Source organism: Triplophysa dalaica, chromosome 1, assembly GCF_015846415.1.
Source record: "Triplophysa dalaica isolate WHDGS20190420 chromosome 1, ASM1584641v1, whole genome shotgun sequence".
NCBI classification, from domain to species: domain Eukaryota; kingdom Metazoa; phylum Chordata; class Actinopteri; order Cypriniformes; family Nemacheilidae; genus Triplophysa; species Triplophysa dalaica.
The window spans coordinates 14906682-14929097 of record NC_079542.1 but is presented as its reverse complement, the minus strand read 5'-3'; the positions used below and the strand labels follow the sequence as shown (position 1 = coordinate 14929097).

Genomic DNA, 22416 nt, shown 5'->3' with positions numbered 1-22416 from the left:
GAGATATTACCAAATAAAGAAGACCAAATTGTTTTTGCTGCAGGTAAAGAAACATAACAAAGAGCATTCCTTATAATCTTATTACTACATTTTTGTCTTAAAACATCAACATTTTCATTGTAAAATGTTTCCACGAGGAGGAACCATGCTGATTCCTTCTGAAATACATTTTTTTAAAAGTACCGTCACACTCTTCGGAATTGCATCAATAACAATAGCAAATTCTCTTGGTTTAATCGGTAATTGGAATTTTTGAAGAAATTCAGTATATGACAACAAGTATCCATGAGACTTAAATAACTGTCTCACTAAAAGAATACCTTCATTGAACCAAGTATGATAGAATAAAGATTTGTTTTTAAATAATATATCTTTGTTATTCCATATGAAATATTTGTGGGGTGAAAAATTGTGTTTATATATCAATTTCCTTGCTAGGAGGGTTTCCACTGTTTTTCTGCAACCACTATGCGCTGGCAGTGACGAAACCGTGACGCCGACTCCAAATTGGTCTATAGAGGGCTTTGATAAACTTGATTTAACAAAAATTATTTAAAAACAAAAGCATTAAAAAATCGAAAATCGGCTAAAACCTTGAAAAATCATATTTGTTAATTATAAAAACAAACTACAATAGGCCTAAATATTGCTAAAAAGAGTCAAGGCATGTTTCAGTGATCTTTCTAGTTATGCCAAGCTCTAAACAATTTTATTGGGTAGAAAGTGAGGGGGAGCTCCAAATATAATTGTGAACACTGGAAGGGTCTTGAAGTAAATACATTCAGATCCAGTGGTATATAGCATAATAATCATTTATTACATAGAATTAATATACAATATATAAATTTGTGTGTATATTGTTTAGATAAACTTGTGTTCGTTTCTGTATTGTTACGATTAATAATCAATACTGTCAAGCAGAATACAAATCTGTTAATAAAGAAAGACAACTGTATTTTGTATCACTCTTGTGTCAAGGGTAATAGTCTTCCCGTTCGTTTAGTAAACTTCCACAGGGTGGCGCGCTTGCATCAGATTGGGCAACTCTCCACCTTTCTCTCTCCTCTTCCTCCTCCAGACTCCTAGAGGTCGCCATTCGGAGGAGGCAGAGTGCTGTTCTGTGCATTTGGAATTGCGTCCGAGACGCGGTCAGAGGGACTCACAATAGTGAGGCGAGCTGGGAATGGATCAGTTACTGAAACCTTATTCAACCCAGTACCTCCACACACTCGCCTACAAAAGCAGGACATTCCCTGGCAGATAAAACGTCGTGTTGCGCGCTTCATCGAACCAACCATCTGTTTGCCCGAGAGGCGGATAAAGAGGCTTGTTAAGGATCGATCCGGACTCCGTGTCAAGTTGGGTTGTAAGCACAACACAAAGCCGGCGGAGCGTTTCTGGATAGGGTGCTGAGATCAGCCCAGCCCCCCACCTACATTCAAACACACCGGACCGGCCTGCTGATCTTAGCCTGTTGCTGCTGGTGCTGTGTGTGATTATATCGCAACATAGCTAACGTCAGGCTCTTTTATATCTCACGGTTCTCTCCATCACGCACGTCTGTAAGTAGTTTGGAGTTTTGTTGTTTAGAAGCTAAGTTAATTTTTTTAACGGTTGTTAGGTTACAGCGCTGTGCAGCTGGCTAATCTGTTAACGTTAGCTATAGCACAACGGCGTTTATAGACTCGCTTGTACGATGTAGTTTGATCATTACATCTTATTTTCTTTTTCAAGGACACGGGACCGAACAGACTGGTTTCTTGTATTAAAACCTGCTTGTCCTAAATGGTCAGAGTAAACATACTGGCTAAGTGAAGTCTGTTATTCAGTGCGACACAATCTCATTTACGTTAGTTGAGTGAGGAACTCTTTTATGGTCCTCGGTAGATGCAAAATCGTATTGAACACGGAAAATGTGAACGTTATTCACTATTTACGGCCTACGTCTGAACAAACTGCCCGTCACTTAAGTTTTTTGATTGAGTTATTCAGCCGAATGTATGGAGAGAGAGTTTGACACGTTTGCCTCGACCGGAGTTATCATCTGAATGTCCCCCGCAATTATTGGAGTTATTGGACATTTCCAGCAGAGTGGTTCATACGGACGCTTTTGTTTGTCTGTTTCTGGCGGATAACGACAAGGGACTGCCTTGTAAATTGGCTGTGGTCGTGTGTGTCCCCATCCTTTGGCTGCTTAAATCAGTCCCCGATGCGGAGGGGCTGAGTGTGCCGGGGTCATGCTGAAGTGTATCCCGCTGTGGCGGTGCAACCGTCACGTCGAGTCCGTGGATAAGCGGCACTGCTCGCTCGCCGCGGTGCCCGATGAGATCTACCGCTACAGCCGCAGTCTGGAGGAGCTGCTTCTGGACGCAAACCAACTGAGAGAGCTGCCTAAGGTAAGGCACTGCCATTCCCCATCGCTTACGGTTCTTCGTTGTGCACGTCCCTTCTCATCGTGCATTATATAAGTTATGCGTAGCAGTGGAGAATAGTGGTTGTTGTGATGTTGTGACATGTGTGAGATTGATTTGAGGTGTTTTAAGGATGCCATTGCCATGGAAAAGACCTGTAAAAGCCCTGTAAATAGAAAGATACAAGTAACACGGATATCAGGGAAAGGGGAAGAGTTCAAATGTGTGGAAGCTCCGGGGTTTGTACCATGTTTACCATGGTTGACATTGACAGTCTCTTTTACTGCGTATTCATGTGCACACCTTGAAAGATCTTTGTTTCGTTAAGCTTTCCTTTTACTGTGTCTTCTTCCATTATGTGCCTTCTTTGTTGGTTTGGCAAGATGTTGCAAGCAGGTACTATACTGAAGAACACGAGCGAAGAACGTATTTATTGTGTCGAAATGACAATAAAAGCTGCTGTTCGAAAGTGACCGGATTCCTGTGGGGAGCGCTTTGCTTCATCCTTTTAATTTGGATTGTTCTCTGTGTGGTCAAGATCCTGCTGACTTGGCGGCAAATCAACTCCTGAAGTGTCTACATACAGAATACAGGGAGTTTTTCACCTTCATGGAAGTCATAAGACCGTTGGTGTTAGGGCTGGGTGGAATGGCTAAAAAATATATCAACGATATGATGCTTCATATCGTTCGATAATTATTGACCTTTTGATTTTAAGTAAAAATGACAAGTAGAACAGTTTGTATCTAACCACTGTATTTTAACTGACCCACATTATTAAGGCATGCAGCAAATAAAATTAGTTTTAGCAGTAAAAAAATTAAACAAAATATCTTCTTTATGTCTTACACTACTTATATTAAGATAAAAGTTTAAACAAACTTTGAACTTAAAATGTAAAAAAATGTGTTCACTTCAATTTTATGTAAAAATGGAACATTCAAGGCCAACTTTGAGGTACCTGAACCATGCTTTATCATATGGCATTTTTACAGAGTACCTCTCCATTGTGGACCGCTTGTGGGTTGTTTGTTGACTTGCGGTAGATGGCAACATGATGTATATTCCAAAGGGTGGCAGCCGTTTAGATGGTGGAATAAATTGCTTGTGTTTCCTTGATTTGACATGGTTTTTTTTACAAAGCTTACACACTACGTTCTTCTGATGTTGGTCGGAAGAAAAGAAACCAAAAAACTGCCACACTGGCTAGCTGACATTTCCCCTTTTGTTCATAATTTCCTTGCTGATGGGAGGCACGGCACTCATCTTGCACGTGTTCTAATGTCAACATAACGATGACGCAACCAAACTGAGACTAAAGCAACCCGGCAAATTAGATCTAATTGGTTGTTTTCTTGCAATTCCCAGCACGCTCATGTAACAAAACATCTAAACATGCTGTTTAAGATCTTCGGACGTCACGGGCGTGCATATTTTAAGGAAATTATCTAGCGGCATATAAAAAAAAAAATATTGTCGATAAATATCAATACCGTTCTATCGCCCAGCCCTAGTTGGTGTGTTACTAGAAGTAGCATTACCTAAAAAACACAGACACCAAAGCAAACAAACTTGCTGTAAGCTGTTCACACCCCCTCCCCTTATCTTTGCAGACTTTTGCTGTTATGTAGCCTGTTTAATGCCTGTTTATGCCCATTGGCAGTCTAAATGAGCTGTGTTAGGCTAGCCATTTTGCCGTCAGCATTGCTAACAGGGTCGGAGCTAACATCGTGGGAATCTGTTCATGTGCAATCTGTATGAAAGCTGCACATGACTTCCCTACAGTCCTGTGGCAGAAAGTATAAGCGAAACACAGCTAAGGCTGGTCAGGTCATGTCTGGAAAAAAATTCACAGTCTGAGACATCAGTTTGATGTGTTAACAGAAGTTGCATTTCAACGGTTGCTATCAAAACATTGGCTCATCAAATGGTGTGGGTTTGGGGCGGATCTGTCTGTTTGGCCAACCAATGGCAAATAGCAATGTTTAAAAACCTATTTGTAAGTGGTCACTATTTTTGCTTTTTTATGCCAAGAGGCATACAAATTGCATACCTTTCAGTAGTTTCCTCAGCTTTGTACCTACGGTATCTTAGCTCTACATTTACTGTAACACTTGAATAGTCACAGCAAGCCTGAGCATGTGCCTCTGAAAATGCCATATGGTGACTCTGTGTGTTGCTGTTCAGCCGTGATGGGCTTTAAGCTGCTTAGTTGTCCCTCTCATCCAGACTCACTCTGGACACTTGGTTTCTTCACTTATTTCTCTTTGTGATAAGATAATATCTTTTTTCGTATATTCTCCTACTCCACTTTTCTACATTGACATGGACACATTCGGAATGAAGTTTGCTGTCGTGATATAGGATTTAATGTAGGACTCGTGTTAATGCTTCATAGGCCATGACCTTTGTAATGATGAGAGATGTTTAGTGTTTCACTTTGTTGTGCTGTTTGTGTTCTGTTGCTGCTGTTAGTTTTACTCATCCTTGTTCACAGTACATAAAGAATGTAAGTAACTGAACTAACGTAAGTTAACTGTTATTTATACCCAAAATTTAAATCTGTCAGCTGTGCTTGACAAGTGTTTGACTGGTCAACTTAACAATGTTGAGTAGAACGCAAAACCCTATAATTTTGTTGAGTTTACTTAATATAAACAAGTAAATTTAACATGACTGGTTGAGGGGGATTTTCAGTTCCCAGCATGCTTTGCGGAAGACTGCATTTAGGCAGTAAATATTTGAAATTTTGTGTTATTTAAAGTGGTTTTCAGGAAAGAAAAAAGACTTGTTTGTGCTTAATGTTCATTAATCTTTGAGGTTTGTCGTATTTTTTAGTTTTAGGGTTGCCATTGTTTTGAAGAGTGGTACATATGCTCAGGCTGTGAAAGGTCTATTGCATTTTTCAAAATCATGCTAATCATACACGGTTGTCATAAGTACAGTTTAAACGGTAATGCTAACCGTCAGGACAATTTAGCGTGGTTTATCGTGTAACCGTTAATCGTTTCATCTCTAGTTGCATGTGAGGAACTCTGGTAAAGGGATGTATATAAGGTTGGGAATCGAAAATAGATTCCAATTCTGGAATTGGAACCATAAGAAAGGAATCGGATCCAAGGGAATCGATTCCACTTAACGATTCTGGACCGCACAGGCCACATGATTTTCATGTCATCTGTCAAGACCTAAATCACCTGACCTGACACAGCCATTTGCGAGGACCTTCCGCTCGAATACTAAAAGTCAGTTCACATGATGGACCGTGGAAGGCGCACTAAAGTGTGGCTGCATTTTGCGAAATCACAAAAAGACAATGCTAAGTGTAATTATTTTGACAAACTATTAGGTTGCAAGACTGTGTCACCAGCAATATGGCAAAGCATCTGCAGTTGGTTCATCGTACCGAATTACAAGAATGCACCATGCCCACACTCCAACTTTTTTTGCGCAGTAAAATTATCCTACCTGTTTATTTTGTACTGCTACGGGAATCTGATGGTGTATTTCTGTTGTTAAATCATTCTACAGTTTTATTTAGTACTGGTAGTACAATATGATAATCCTACATGTTTATTTTATGCTGGTAGGGAAATCTGACAGGGTACTTACTCTGCACACTTATTTTATATGTTTTTTTTAAGCTGGTAGGGAAATCTGACAGTGTATTTTGCATTGTAAAATCATCCTACCTCTTTATTTTGTCGATGTGGTTTAGATTTCATTAAGTTTTGCCCTGTGCTAGGACAATTCGATAACACCGGCACATGATGCTTCACGTGAGACCCTCTCCTCGCTTGGAAGGGACACACAGGACACTTTTTAGTGTGTTCATCTGTAACTAATGGCACAAAATAAATATATTTGATCTTGCTTGACTTTTATTGCTTTTTCACCGCTTTAGAATCGAAACTAAGAATCGTTAGGAATGGGAATCGATTAGCAGAATCAAAGTTTGTATGTGTGGGCTGGCGTGGTTTGAACGTATAGCCGTTGAAATGTCTTCGAGAAGTCACATTGTGTCACTCCCACCTGAACAGCTGATGCTGCTCACATTAATACACGGATATCTTTAGTTCAGAAAAGGCACAATTATAGCAAGTGAAAAAATAAAATGTTTGAAAGTTTAATGCAGAGTCCAAAGTGGAAAGACACATGAGAAATGACCTAACAGCCTGACAGATTATGAGCACATGACTCAAGTGTTCTCACATTATTAATCCACAGCCAACATTTTAATATTAGCAGTTTGGGAGGTCACAGATTGCCCCGCTGCGCCTTTATGGAGTTAGTTTACATAAGAAGTTATATTGCTAAACAGTCTCTGTGCCAAAGTGCTGAATTGTGACTGATAAAACCGTGTAGGCAGAAGCAGACAGAGGAATTCCCCATCACACCCCCTGAAAACATCAACGTGAAGTTTCTACTCTGTTGAGTCATTATGCAATCCTTAATCCACACTGTTTCTGTATTGTGTCCTATTGTGTGATCATCCCTGCTCTCACTCGTCACTGTAAATTCCTCACTCCAGAGAGGTTGAGCGCTAACTGGATTAACCCAGAAAACCCTCATCCTCGTTCACAAAGCTCAGAGATGACATGTGCTGTTTGTCAGCACAGTTTAATGATTAACAAGTGTATCGCACATGCATACAAGATACCACCAACCCTCTGTTTGTGCTTTAGGAGGTTCCTGGGGAAGCTTGTAGACACGTGAGGTCCTAACGTTTTCCCTGAAGGCCTTTTTTTGTGGCTGAGGAAGGAGAAACATTTTAGCTTTGACAGTTGTTGAAGATCTGGTGACAGGTTACATAGTAGATCCTTTCAGCCAGTCTGATGTCTCCCACCCAGCAGCACATATTAAATGTCCAGGTTTATTATTACTGTTCCGTCTGCTTTGTCCTTCTTTATCAGCCGTTACTCGTATGGTGGCTGTGAAGAAAAAAATGGATATGTGCAATATGCTGCTGAAGTTGTGCGTTTCGATTGAGTAAAATAATAGCTTTAGTTTTTTTATTTACTTAAGTTCAAGGCTGTATAACATTGAGTGCTAGTTTTTCTTGTCAGGCCTTACCTGCATCCTACAGGAGCAGGTGAAGGTTAAACCCTCTACCATCAGAAAACATTTATGGTTATTTTAGGTCTTCTAGCCTAATTGACACACAGTGGTACACAATTTCTCAGTTGAGGAATGTATTGTAAAAAAGTTATAAAGCACTTTTGAAACCCATTTGAAATTTATAAAACATTTGAAATAACATTTGCGTGGTAACAGTTCATTTTACAGAATGTGTTTTTCCTGCTCAAGTATGTGTCAAAAGTTTCAAGGTTGTGGTTTTATAGATGTTATAAGTGCGATAGCTTTTAAATTATGACACTAGTAGACTACTTTAAATGACCTGTAGCAGGTACAAATGGGTGTGAGTATTTCTGCAGTATTGTCTGCTGCAGAACAGGTTTAAGTGTGCAGGACTCCTCCCTTCACTGCTGTGTATGTCTGGCAGCATCAAATGTTCATTTATGACACTTGTCCAGCAAGAGTTTCTCTATTACCTGTGAACTCCTTTGTGCAGGTGCACAATGATTTACCCTATTACTTTCTGATTCATCGGTCTATTTCAAGCCAAGTTGGAGCTAAACTCTGCAGGACTGTGGCCCTCCAGGACCAACATTGGACACCCCTGGTCTAGAATGTGACCAAATGGTTGCGTTTTGCGACTATTTTAACTGCCAGTGCGACAAGTTTATCTAAATGGTCGCATCGGTGTGACTGCCAAACTGATCAGTGATCAATATATATTTTTGGAGCATAATAAATAAAATATGCAAAAATGTTATATTGCGCAAGCATTTTCATCTCCCCTCCTTCAACCGTTCACTATCAGTGCCCCCGCCCACAATAACATACCCTAATGCACGGGTGTAGGCTGGAGGTGGGCAGAATGGCCAAAAATCGATTTCACCGAATGATTCATTTTATTTCACGATAACGATATATTTCACTGTAACAATCCTGCATTATAATTCTATATCTTATACCTAATTGTTCTTAGATTGATTTCATTTATTTATTACAGTTCATTTAAATGCTCACCATAGTTAAATGTATGTAAATTATGCAAATGTAGACTGAAGATATCGGATTAAGTTCTGATAATGAGATTTATTATTTATATTATCTTCTGGCTCTATCATATATATACAGTAGAAAGATAGACAACATGTATAACAATGAAGTATGAATATATGCACAAACAATGAGAGTACAGTATATGACTGGTGTAATAAACTGGTGTTCATGGGGTCTGTACTGTAGGTCTTTATCGCTCTTCACTCTATTAGATGAGCATGTTTAGTGTGTTGCCACTCCTTGTCTTTAGGCTTGTTTATTCTGGCGCTTGTCTCTGGTCCAAAAACGTCTCCCAAAACAAGGGAAAGCGACACGTCACATCAAAGCGCTCATGCGGCGAGCATCATCATGTGTTTCAACGCAAGTTTCACCTTGGCTCGCTTGATGTTAAACTTTAATAAAATTATTAACAGCTTCACAATGCAATCTGACTTCTGAAATACGTGGTGAGAATGAGCTTTTTTATATGCTCGCGCAGATCCCCGCAAGAGTATTGCAGGTGAGAGAGAAAATGCCGGACTGAAATGGAAAAGAAAACTACAGACTGAAAGAAGGTCAAAAGAATATTTGTTATGGGTGGATTTATTTACTTGTTTTTTTCAGAATAAGGGCCAACTAACAGAGCACCAAGTTTAACCACGCCTACTTATTTACATTCTGGGGAATAGGCCTTTTCACGCTTCCGGGTTTTTGACTTCCGCGTCGTTCGATGCAGGGTAAACGATGTTCCTCTTGCATCAGTATCCAAGTCACAACAAGAGTGTCTGGATTAAATGTCTTTGTATAAATAATGTTAACAGGCTTAATACATTATTACCGCCTGTTTAAATTTAATATCTTAAATTAAAAACACCTCTCAGCTAAGAGAGGGCTCTAGGACTACTGTTTTTGTACTGTTTACAGGACAGTAACCTGAGACAGGTGCTTTCTGATTTTAACTACTGAACTGCATATAACAAATCCAGTGATGATGTTCTCTTTCTCATTTTATTCTTTATGTCTGTCTGGTTTGGTTATATATATATATATATGTACAGTACTTCTGGCAATATTGAGAATGTGGGAAACATGTGTGAAACTTGTGTTACTTGCATAAGCATCAACGCTCCGTTGTGTGGGGACAGGAAACAAAAAGTTTGTATGCGAAAGGTAGGCGTTGGCCAGAATTGAAATGAACGTGCGTCTCCAAATGAACCTCTGCAGTTTTTTTTGTCATGCTTTGGTTTCTGCTTTTAACTACTCTGCTTCAAAATGTTAATGCCTTAAAATTAGCAAAGAAGCAGTCAGGAGGACTTTGACTGCAAATCCAGTTCATGCGTTAGCAGTGCAAAGATCATGAGTTGTTGAGCCCCAGGGTACACACTTAATGATAAAATGTATGGCCTAAATGCATTGTAAGCTGTCTGCCAAATATATTAATGTAATGCAACTTAAACCTGTCTCCTTGCTACTATGCTGTCCCAGTTTGCATTGTTCCAAAGGCGTTGAAATTGCTTTAGAAATGTTCTAAATGTTAAATGTTTTTAAAATTCAGGGATACCCTGTCCTTTTTCTATCACTGTTGTGTGCATGTCATGTATTTTTACTTGAACTCTCCTTTAAGCAAAACAATGGAGTTAACTATACAATGAAGTGTGTTGTGTAATGAAAATGGGGTGTCTGAGCCCATGACCGTTTTTGCACAGATATCTGTAGTACCAAATAGCTCATTTTGCTGTTACTGTACCCCAACCCCCAGCCCAGCATCCCTCTTTTGTGTCTCACCCCCTGGGCTAGATTAGGACTTTCATTCATCTGTAAAAACATGTTTAACCCCTCATCCCCCACATTTCTTCTGCACGAGCCATATCGTTCCATTAAGCTTTGCCCTCAGGGGTCTCTGGTGTGAAGTGGCTGTCTGGAGCTGTCCCGCTCGGAACGTACAGTCTGTGCCTTCTGGTTAGATGTGATCTGTAGTGGAAGTGGCATAAATTGTGTATCTGCTTTTTGTCCACTATACAGTCATGTGTTTTTCGAGATTATATGTAAAGATTTGATGTCCTGGTTACTGGTTAGCAATGTAAAATTGACATTTTAGGTGGCTTGGGCTGTAGTCTGTAGTTTCACTGATTCTTTATTTTTGGATATCTCACATTCTTGGTCGGAGCTTGTTCAATCTGACCGCTGTCTTGATTTACTGCTTCTCTCTTGTGAGTCCCAAGACATGTGATGTTAGTGAGTAAGGGCTTCCCCCTGTGGCCCTCAGAACTGGAACAGCAGTCTCCATAAATCACAGCTGCCATTGTATGTGCTGCAGAAAACATACACCCCCCCCCTCTCTTCTCTTTCCTAGTTGTGCTGTGGTCAAGGGCTCCAGACTGCACAAGATTTTGGGATCACGCTTTGCTCACTGTGCCGAGCCAGTCTCTCTATTTGTTTCTAAAGGTTTAGGACTGTTCTTAAAGGGATATTTCTAGAAGTGCACCGATTGACCGGCCAGAAACTGGAATCGGCCAGTTTCCACATGATCGGCTGTGACCGGCGGTCAGTCTCATGTCTTGCAGATTCCAGGCCGATCCTATGTTGCCAGTGACTCAGGCAATAACGTCACAGCTGCCAGTATACTCAAAGACGCAAGTAAACATGTAAACGTCCATTTGCGACGGCTGTCTTTCATGGTTCATTTACACTTGTGACTTGGTGGTGCCACCGACATCATGTCATGCACAGACAGAGAGATGAACAATTTTTGACTGTCTAGTAGTTTATCTTTCGTTGCTCTGTTTACTTCGGGTATGTACTACATGCTTACTGTGATGCTATACTCTGACACATGCTAAACTCATGTTGAAGTCATCACTATGTGTAAAACAAATGTAAATTCCATTCAACCTGATTAATAGTCTTACGTTAAAACTATGGTCATTTCACTGAGGTAAAATGACATTAAACACGACTTCTACTTTTTTTTTAAATCTGAAAATAAAAACGGAATAAATCAACCAATATTTGTGATATTATCTGATTGAGTTCTTTACTAACACAAAAAGGGCAAGTACATATACATCTTTAGAGTAATGTTATAATTCACTCATAAGATTGCTTACTTTTTATTGAATTTGCATCTGAAATCCACCCACTTCTTATACTACACATCTAGTCATACTACAGACCCAAGAATAAAGATAGAGGAATAAAATAAAGAAAAAAGATAAAGAAAAAAATAAAGAAAGCGCTGTTTCATAAACAGCAACAGACAAGAATAAATTTGAGGTATTTTATTGTTATCTTGACTTTTGTGCAATGAGTACAAAAAGGAAAAAGGTCAATTAAGTGACATGTTTAGATGTACACTCACCTAAAGGATTATTAGGAACACCTGTTCAATTTCTCATTAATGCAATTATGGTGGTGGTGTAATGGTGTGGGGGATGTTTTCTTGGCACACTTTAGGCCCCTTTGTGCCTATTGGGCATCATTTAAATGCCACGGCATACCTGAGCATGGTTTCTGACCATGTCCATCCCTTTATGACCACCATGTACCCATCCTCTGATGGCTACTTCCAGCAGGATAATGCACCATGTCACAAAGCTCGAATCATTTCAAATTGGTTTCTTGAACATGACAATGAGTTCACTGTACTAAAATGGCCCCCACAGTCACCAGATCTCAACCCAATAGAGCATCTTTGGGATGTGGTGGAACGGGAGCTTCGTGCATCCCACAAATCTCCATCAACTGCAAGATGCTATCCTATCAATATGGGCCAACATTTCTAAAGAATGCTTTCAGCACCTTGTTGAATCAATGCCACGTAGAATTAAAGCAGTTCTGAAGGCGAAAGGGGGTCAAACACAGTATTAGTATGGTGTTCCTAATAATCCTTTATTATTTATACTTATTTTCAATCACAGAGTTCTTCTATTCAATTTAGTTATTTGGGCAAGAGAAAATTCTGTAATTTAATGCAAGTTGGAGAACTGCATGTAGGGAAATTCAGGGAAATGTAATGTTCAATAATTTATGTAATGAAAATAAAAAATATATTATGAAAAATGTGCATTGAAGAAAAGTTAATGTTTTTTAAATTATAAATAATTTTAGTTTGTGGATACAAAATCGGAATTGTAAAAAATCGGAATCGGCAGGTTTCACTTGTAATACAATCTGAAAAGCAAAGAAAATAGCAAAATTGAAAATCTGTGCATCTCTAGATATTTCACCCCTGAATCAAAATTTCCCCATGTTTTACTCAACCTCAAGACATCCTAAACGACTATGATTTTCTTCTGGAAGAACAATGCAGTCGTTGTTATAATCCCAAGTATCATTTTACTTCCAAGCGGTAGAATGGGAGTGGATGGTAGTTGACTTTTTGACAGTCCAAAAAGTGCCTCCATCAGTCATAGAACTGCTCGACACGGCTCTGTGGTCTTTCAAAGGTCTTATGAAGCGAAATCGATGCGTTTGTTTAAAGGAAATATCCATATTGACAGCACTGTTAACGTTAATGTCTAGCTTCCGTTATTCCACGGGCTGCGCACACACACAGATGCTTGCTTTCGTAAGATCCGGCGACGAACACGGCTTGTTTGGTTTTTAGCCAATAGGATTTCGCTCCTCTATGCGGAAGCTTTCGTTACCATCATTTGCCAGAAAGCAAGCATCAGTACACGCGCAGCACATTGCCCTAGCCATTCGACAACTTGATTTTCCATCCCGCAGTGCAACTTCCCCACCATTTGAGAACGGGCAGCACACGGCTGATCAGCAGCTGAGCTGACTGTACCACAAGTATATAGTGCAATTGCAAGTTCACATTATGTTGTTTTAAATACATTCACAGGGAAACCTCTTCAAAAACAGAACATCTGCCTCTTACTTATGTACAATGTAAGCATAAAACATGATGTGTTTATGTAGTTTTAACTGTTTCTCTGAAGGCTATGAGGGTTCAATCAGTAGAGGAAGGAAAGTGAAAGTGACCTATTTGTCATCCGATTTTTGGAAGATTGACAACAAGGATCTACCAACACGAGCAGTCAAGCACTATGCAAAAGCATATAGAGAAAGCAGACACAGCTCTGTACTAAAAGCTCCGCCTGTTAAGATAACAAAGCATATTTTTTGTGCAATTACAGTTGAGTCAGTTGAGTTGTGACAAAACATTTTGCAGTATTTACATATAATTTATTACTGCATAATATAATTCATTAAAAATGAAGTTTAATTTGTTTCATAAAGTACAAGGTGATTTTAGTCACACCCCTACAAAGTAGGCAAACATCCATCCTGGAAGCAGCAGCATTACCTCTACATCCTCTTAAGAAACAGGTAGATCATATTAAGTGTGTTTGTCTTTCAGACTGTAATATCAGAATAAGTGCAAGTCTTTTTTCCCTCCTGATGAGTTCAGAGTGCGCGTGAAGGGAGTGGCGTGTAAATAAAGTGTCTTTCATATATTTCTGAACTTCGACGACTGTTTAAAGCTGTTGGCAGTTATTAAAGATGTAAAGAGCTATTTTCAACAGGCAAATAACACCACACCACATCTGTATTATAAACTGCGGATAAACTCTCGCTCATGTTAAAATCAATATAAAACACACCATTCTCGTGATCTAGCAGATGAATCCTTTTGGAATGATACCCAAAACACTCCCATTGTTTTTATGGTTTTAATCCAAAAAGCTAATGGTTCACAATGGTATTTTAAAGGAGTCATATGACAGAGCTAAAATGAATATTATCATTTGTTTTAGATGTAATGCAATGTTTATACATGATTTAAGGTTAAAAAACGCTGTATTTTTCACATATCGTGCGTGTTTGTATCTCCTCTTTGCCTTGCCTCTCTAAAACGTGCAGATTTTCAACAAAGCTCATCGCTCTGAAAAGCGAGGTGTGCTATGATTGGCCAGTTAACCAGTGTGTAGTGATTGGTCGAATACTGCAAGCGTGTGACGGAAACATCAGGTTCCAAAGCAATTGTACTGACAGGACTGACTTGTGTATACATATGGGCGGTCTTAGTCAAGTCATACCATGAACTGACATAGATTTGTGGGGGTGTAGTTAGCTGAGGCGTTTCAGGCAGGTCTGGGTGAGTTTTCCATAATTTTTATAATCGTACGTGTCTAATACATGCATGTCCGACTTATAACACGCCATAGCACAGAAAACACCTGTTTGTGCCATATGACCCCTTTAATAGAAACCATCAATTTCTGTGATGGTTTCCATTGTTTTTTTCAGAAGGGTTGTAACATTTATAATCTGATCATAATCAAATTTTTTGCTTTTTATATATATATATATATATATCGAACATCTAATTTATTTTGCACATTATCTGATCTATCCTCAATGTACAGTATGGGGGGGCTTTAAATGGGTTTACAGCGGGCCACGAAAAGGTTGAGATCCACTGATTTAAAGTTCTGAAAGTTGCTTATTGTTTTTATGTTTTTTTTCCCCAGAATGGCCTCAAAATTGATTCTGAAAGTTGATTGTGCATGCTATGACCTTTGAAGGAGAAGTCTGTATAACATTGCATAGATGCATAGCAGGTACACTGCTCATGTTCAAATGAAATTCCTACTGTCAATAAAAGAAGAAATACTGGTTGAGCTGCTATTTAAGATTTGAAAAATTATGTTTTCACACCGAAACCACTTCAGCGGTTGCCAGTTCCACCAGAAACAAAGAAATCCCTCAATAGTTGTCTCTCCTCACACTCCAGCTACTGAGCCTTATTACACAGCTCATTTGAATGCTTGATTTTGATTGGCCATTAGGGTTGGGCGATGTCTAGCAAATTGGCATCGTACGATGCCTACTGTGAAACATTGCGATGGACGATGACATCGGGAGGCGGGGCTTGGGGTATATCAGTTTGCTAAAAACACATGATTTTTTCCGCAAGTACCCGCACATGTATGCCCTGAAACTTTGGAATTTCTCTCAGTTGTTATTATATATTGCGGACACACACAGTTCAGGTCGTCTTTGATAAGTTTACACACAGACAACGTGAGCACATTACTACGATTCACTGTTTGGGTTCACTTTCTACGACAGTCTCTCGCACACACCTGTCGCGCAGCTTCCAAATCATATTTAACTGCGGATAAGCATGAATGGACGAGCTCGACACATGCGAGCATCCGATCGTCTATCGGCCAAACCCTATTGGCAACTCGCGACATTCCAAGGGTTGTAACCGCTCAAAACTAATAATACCCTGTAGGCAGGATTCGTCAAATCATTTAGAGAGGGGCAGTTTGATATTACACAAAAATGTATTATAAATGTGTCTTTTAATAACATATATGACATAATATTTACAAATGGTTAAACCAATTTGCTAATTAGCTAATCAAATACTTCAAATTCACATTTTATGTCCAGTTTTTCTCATGTGGCAAGTAGCCGTGTAATAAGTGGGGTAATGTACAAGCTATGCTTCGCGTCGGGTCCTGATCACACTGTCAGGGCTTATTTCTGCGATAACAACCGGCTTGCCTGAACATTATCCCTTACTTGTCTCCTGAGATTATGGTCTTGATTTGGACCAGGCTGCAGACTGAGAAGCCTCTACTTAAACAGACCTGAAATGTGTTTCCCTGCTTCCTTGTGTCTGAGCTAAGGAGCAGCTGGCTCACACATCCTGTCACCATTCTCTCTCAGAGAGTTTCATTCCGGAGAAGGATTAACACTGGGACCCCCTCACCCTGTTTAAGTCTTTATTTCTCTCTCTTTCTCTCTTTAGCTCTGATCTACATTTTAATCTTGACTTTCAGTGTGGCGTGAGTTTGAATTTGTCCATCTGTCTGGGCACAAACAAACGTTTTGGATCAGCGTGTGTGTGCATTTGCTTTCATGTTTCTCTAATGACACACATTTGTGCTAGAAACATGAGCCAGTCACCTGTCTTTGTAGGTAAACATGGGCGGCCCCATTCGTCATCTGCTGCAGCCTGGTGTTCATTTTTACAACAGTTCTTTCAGTTCCCTGTGCTCACCAACCAGGAAACAGCCCCTATAATCATTTACAGGTATTAGACTTAATGCTCTACTACTGCTGCTTGCCTTTTCCTGGCTAATAGCATACCAGCAAGCTAGTCGCTTTTTGGCAAAATTTGCTGTTTTGAATCAAAATAGGTAATTTATGTGAATCCTGTAAATCTGAAGAGTTTTTTTCTGTGGGGAGGTGTCTTGGGCATCTACTCTCGAGTGTCGGAAATGTCTTTGGTCCAGCACCTGGATTCGTATGGCCAACCAGAATAAAGATAACTGCTAACTGCGTTATCTTATTTGGTCCTTGGGCCAACCAGAATCACCGGTTCTAAACGTCATGTTTGCGCCCGTGCTGAAAGGGACGACTGCAAGGTGTCTGCCAAAGAGAAAATGGCATTGATATTTATTATTCAGCTCACCCATGTGATGAAAATGGCTGTTATGAGAGACATTTGCTAGTCTCCTTTTCGAATTTCCACTTCTAGAGCTAGAATTTCCGCCCTTCTAAGTGAGATAGGCACCCAAAATTAATATTTGTCCGAAGTTTCAGCCGCAGAACCTATAGTTTACAGATGATATTTAATAATTATTTTAGAGACCGATCAATTCGCTTCATAGCCCGTTAATATGTCGTCAGAAGCTGCGGGGATTACTTTTGTGTGCTTGTATTGCTTCCGCTCTTTATGGTGTGTGTGGTGATTTTATAAGACGATGTGTCTTGGTTATAAAACAGAACTAACAACAGAAAATATGTAAATGACAACGGCTTTATTGCTCATGCGTATAATGATATATGACCGTACCTGTTAGCATTTGAGACCCGGGATCGCAAACTGGACAAAAGGACACTGAGTTTCCATGATAAACAAACGGGAGACTCCCGAAATAATACCAAAATACTTCAAAACGGCCTCCATTATTCGCAAACAGTGGATAAAACCTTGAAAATGATATATGAGCCCACAAGGGATTAAGATCACAGACAACCTATGCAATTAACAAAAATGACAAGAGGTCCCCAGGTAATACTAATCTTGTGCGAATAGTGCTCAGAGCACATCAAGCGATCTCTAACAAAGCAATAGTGACGCATAGTACAAAACTGTTTTACTTGCATACGATTGCTGCGCCATTCCTATCGGATCCAATTTTGACGGCACAGCACTGCTTTTTAATTTTAGTCACTCAACAAATTCAGTGTCGACCTCTGCCTTGTCACGAAGGAATCCTCGGAGAAATAAAACAAACGCTCCATGTTTTTCCCAAATGACCTCGAACGTCTTTAAAAATAAACTTTAACCACTCATTCCTAATATCAGAAAACGAAAGAAGGTTATGCAGCGACTGTATACTTTCCCAACTAGGGATGGCACAATATTTATCTATCTTTAACGGCATGTTTGTTTGTTGCTTGCTTGCTCTATCTGGTTCCGCGCCACTTGTGAATTTGTCATGCGTGTCGGAGCTGATAGCCTAGTGGGCAGTGCTCCGACATGTGCCGCGGTTGTGCATCGGGCAACCTAAGTTCGATTCCCGTCTCGTGGTCCTTTCCCGAACCCACCCCCTTCTCTCTCCAACTTCGCTTCCTGTCCTCTCAATCTGTACAATTAAAGGCAAAAACAAATGATAAAAAAAAAATGAATTCTCATGCGCGAACCAGTGAGCACTAGCCAACATAAGAGATCATTGAATCAATTCATTAGGTAATAAACACTGTTCTTTGAAATTGTTGAATAAATAATTCTACATGATAAATTGAAGGCTTCATAAAGATCCTTTGATTGGTGATCGTATCTGCCGATGCTGGTTCTAACGATTGGTGATCGGCCCCTAAAATCCTGATCTGAGCATCCTTATAAATAATTGAGAAATCTACTGGTTATAATTTACATTTATAATACTACAGCATGACTATTTTACAGTATTTGTTAGCATTATTCTTAATTCATTTTTTGGTTTATGCATATTCGTCATAACGTTTGCGAAGATAGGCGCTTATTATAATTTCTGATGATCTGCCACAATATGCATGTATGTTAATATGCCCCTCCCAGCAGCTCTTCCCCTATCTCTCTCACCACCTGCTGTGTAAATCTGTCTATGTGTTTGGAGCACATTGTCTATGCATGGCACTCATCAGTAGGTGTGGGGCAGGGTAAACACACAGACTCCTATACAGATGGTCCAGACTGAACGTCGCTCTTGTCTTTATCATCTCACAAATGTGTCACCGTGTACTTCTGTACTTTGCAACGTCTGAAATACAGTACACCGAACTCTGAACTTGGTGATCTCCTGCATGATCTGAAAGTGTACAGACTTGGACAGCATTGTGCTTATGCTCATCATGTGCTGGTGGTCTTCCTGAAATTTACTTGTAATTTGTGCAACACGCAGAGCTGTATAGCAAATCCCCACTGACTTCTGTTTCCATGGGCACAGGATGCAAGGCAAGCCCACGTGGAGAGCACACTGCTGTTACGTGGACATGCAACATATGAGACTCCTACGTTTTATCTTTGTTAGAAGTTAGATACATTTTGATGTTTAAACTAAATAATGTAAAATATTATCTCCTTCCTAAATGATACATGGTTTGCTCTTTGTGGCAACATTCTGGAGCTTTTTCTTCTTCTGGTTCAAATGTCTAAGAATACACAGTTAATCTTTCATATGTAGTTTATCAATGGTAGACTGCAGTGATAAGCACACTTGAAAAGGCATTTCAATGGACCCATGCAGAAAATTCATTTGTTATGCCGTTTCATATTGTTTAATCCCACTGGTGGTCAAACACTGGCTGACTAGTTGACATGTGGCTTTGAATTTTTCAATGACCTGACAACCAGTTCAGCTTTACAAAACGACCCTTTTAAAGTGGTGTCTAAAATGATTATTCGTTGACTGTCAAATAATTTTTTTGAATAATAAAACGTTTGCTAAGTTTTGTTAATGGGTTGAATGGTTTGGGCTAGAGGTGTAACGATACTTCGTATTATGATATTTCGCAATGCAAAAATGTTACAATGCGCATCGTAGAGAGATACACAATTGGCGTTAAAACACAGCAGGCTGCAGGCGAGTCACCCAGAAACTCATTACAATGGCAGCACAAACAACTTTAAATGCCAATGTTAATTTATCCACTAACGTGAGCTGCTGCATAACGTGAAATGGAACATAAAGAAACCAGCGCTGTTCCGGAAAGAGAAGCATTGAAGTGAGTCGTTAACTGTATATTAAAAGATCGAATGACATGTTAAAAAACAAGTATGGGATTTGCATGATTGACGAAATGTAATTTCTTCAATCATGTAATATTTTTTTTTGAAAGATTTTTCTCATTCATTACTGTCTCAAGCATAGACATCGCAGCTTCAAAGAGACACGAGCCAATAGCGCTTGAGCTCTGTCAGAGCATTTCTTTGTTTGAAAGAACACGCCCTTCACTGACTGAATGAGTCAATTGAGCCAAATCAGACTGGATGAACTGCTACATGTTGTGCAGGGTCTAATGTTATGGAAGTAAAATAGTGACTAATGTGTTTGAAGCAATGAGACGTGCTGAATAGCACTAACTGAAAAAAAATGCATTGAATTAACAGTTCTTGCATTTTAAGGTTCTGCAATTCAATATGGTTGTACATTTAAGCTGTGAATATTTCAAATTGAAAAATTTCACACTCTGTTTCACTGTCTAAAAATTAAAAAATCAAAATTCACCTTTTAAATTTCATTTAAAAAATGTAACTTGTTTTTAAATACAACCTTTAATATTCGACGGATAATTTTCAGTCCATATTATTTCGATTTAAAAATTCGCTTCCACAAATTCAGCGGTCCAAATTCGGCTTGAAATTCAAAGTTTCACATCCGGGAATCCAAGGAAAAGCAATAGAGCGGCGATTCTACAAATGCATGATCTCTTCCTGCTGCCTGACCGCTTAACCAGCAGGTGGTGTAAGTCGGTTCCGATGTAGATCAAAGCAAGAAAAACAGATACTCTTTAAATGTTTGCCATGGAGTCCTTTCATCTGCTCGATTAAGTGAATTTAGTTGTTCTCATAGATAGCTTCTTATGCATCATCAAGAAAAAAAAAAGTTGACGTTTGTACTGGCAGCTTAGCTCACCACTATTAGCCCTAGAAAGGACATGGAGCACGGGGACAATTCTAGGTGGCCTGGAATCATTGGACTAGTCATACATTTTAATTTAATTATTTAATATTCTACCCGATCTCCTTGTACTGTCTATCTAGAGTACGAGTTTACGTTTGTATTTGGCTTGCTATTTATACCCATTCATTACTTTTTTGCGGCATATGATATATTAACATTAAGTCATTTAGTAGCATTTAGCATTTTTATCCAAATTAACTTCAAAAGAGGTCAGGGAGCAATAAAGCGATATGTCATAAAGGAGCAAAACAATATTGGTTAAGATGGTATGGGTAAATTACACCTGCGTATCAAATGCACGCAAATCTCTGTATCTTGCCACATGCAAACATAAAATCGTGCTATTGATAAGCACCATCTTAAGTCATCAAATAATGCTTTGAGTTTCGGGGATGAGAAAAAATGGATATATAACAGAGCTTTACTAAACCATACTGTGTATTGAGTTTTTAAAATAAAATAAGTTAATTTCATTAAGCTATTTGAATGACACATGCGATGGTATATGATTAAATGTGCCAGAAAACAATACAATAAGATTTTAAAGCATTACATTAGTTTCATAACACGATCACAATAAACTTAACGATTCAAATGAAACTTTCTATTTTGGTATAAAACTAAATAGGAAAAAACAATAAATATCCATTTAAAACTGACTACAGTAGGAAATGAAAGAGTAGTGCAAACAGATATAAGAACAAGCCATGAACTATTTTATCACAACGTAAAATAATCTACAATATAAATAACCAATTAAAAGTAAAGTATTTTCTTCAAAACGTAATTGTAAAATATTTTTAAATGTAGGATATAAATGCTTAAACTTAAACAAACTAATAACCACTTAGAAGAGAAATATCAATGGAAATAATTATGCCTGTTTTTCATCTGAAATCTCTGAGGTCAGAACGAAAAATATAGCCAAGTCTATTGGCTAAATGAACGAATAAATAAAAAACAAACTGAAATACTGCAATAATCAAGACACCTACCTACGCATCTCATTCAGTCATCATAAGTTTAAAGAGGGTAAACTTGATCGTTTATCTGAACTGTACACGTACATTTTAGACACTTTGCGATGAGGTGTACAGGTCTGTTAGATCCTTATGGGTCCCAGCAGCTTCGGGTCTAAAACGTTGACAAAGATCGTGTCCGATATGGCATTGCGTCTCTAGTAATTTAAAATGAATTTACTTTTACCGAATCGACTTGAAAGATAAAAATTGAATCAGTTTAATTGTTATGGAAACAACAAATATTTGATATACCAAAATTTCCAATACATAATTAGATTAATACCTTAATTGACATTTTTGCATTTTATTAACAGATAGCAAGTCAAGCAGTTTGTCGCACATTTTAGGAAACACCATCTTACAGCTGTTAGATCCATAACGCGTGAGGTCTCTTTCTTGGCTTCGACAATACATTTCGGGTCTATTCTGGCTCTAAAGAACGTGATGTCTATTTGTATCTGGTCAATTTTATTTGGCCTGCTCAAGAAGTTCGCTTTACTAAAAGATCGGTTTTTCTATTTTATATTAACAAAATAAAAACGACGAACGTTTCCACAATTCCACAACATCCAGCATTTTCTGAGTATCGCAAATTAAAAAAGATCATGTGAGGAAAACTAAAAGAAAGTCTGTAGAGATTGCTGCTATGTCATATAAACAGAAGCACTGAGAGAG

General features: G+C 38.9%; 1 protein-coding gene across 15 annotated transcripts in view; it reads left to right on the top strand.

The window, feature by feature from the left end:
- The first annotated feature begins 1126 nt into the window (after nucleotides 1-1126).
- The window catches only part of scrib (scribble planar cell polarity protein), an 80077-nt gene continuing 58787 nt past the window's right edge, over nucleotides 1127-22416 (top strand). For all 15 annotated transcript variants that reach the window (XM_056754395.1, XM_056754405.1, XM_056754279.1 and 12 more), the window contains exon 1: nucleotides 1127-2396. In XM_056754395.1, the coding sequence (XP_056610373.1) occupies nucleotides 2238-2396 (159 nt within the window). In that variant the 5' untranslated portion in view covers nucleotides 1127-2237. The remainder of the gene's footprint in view (nucleotides 2397-22416) is intronic.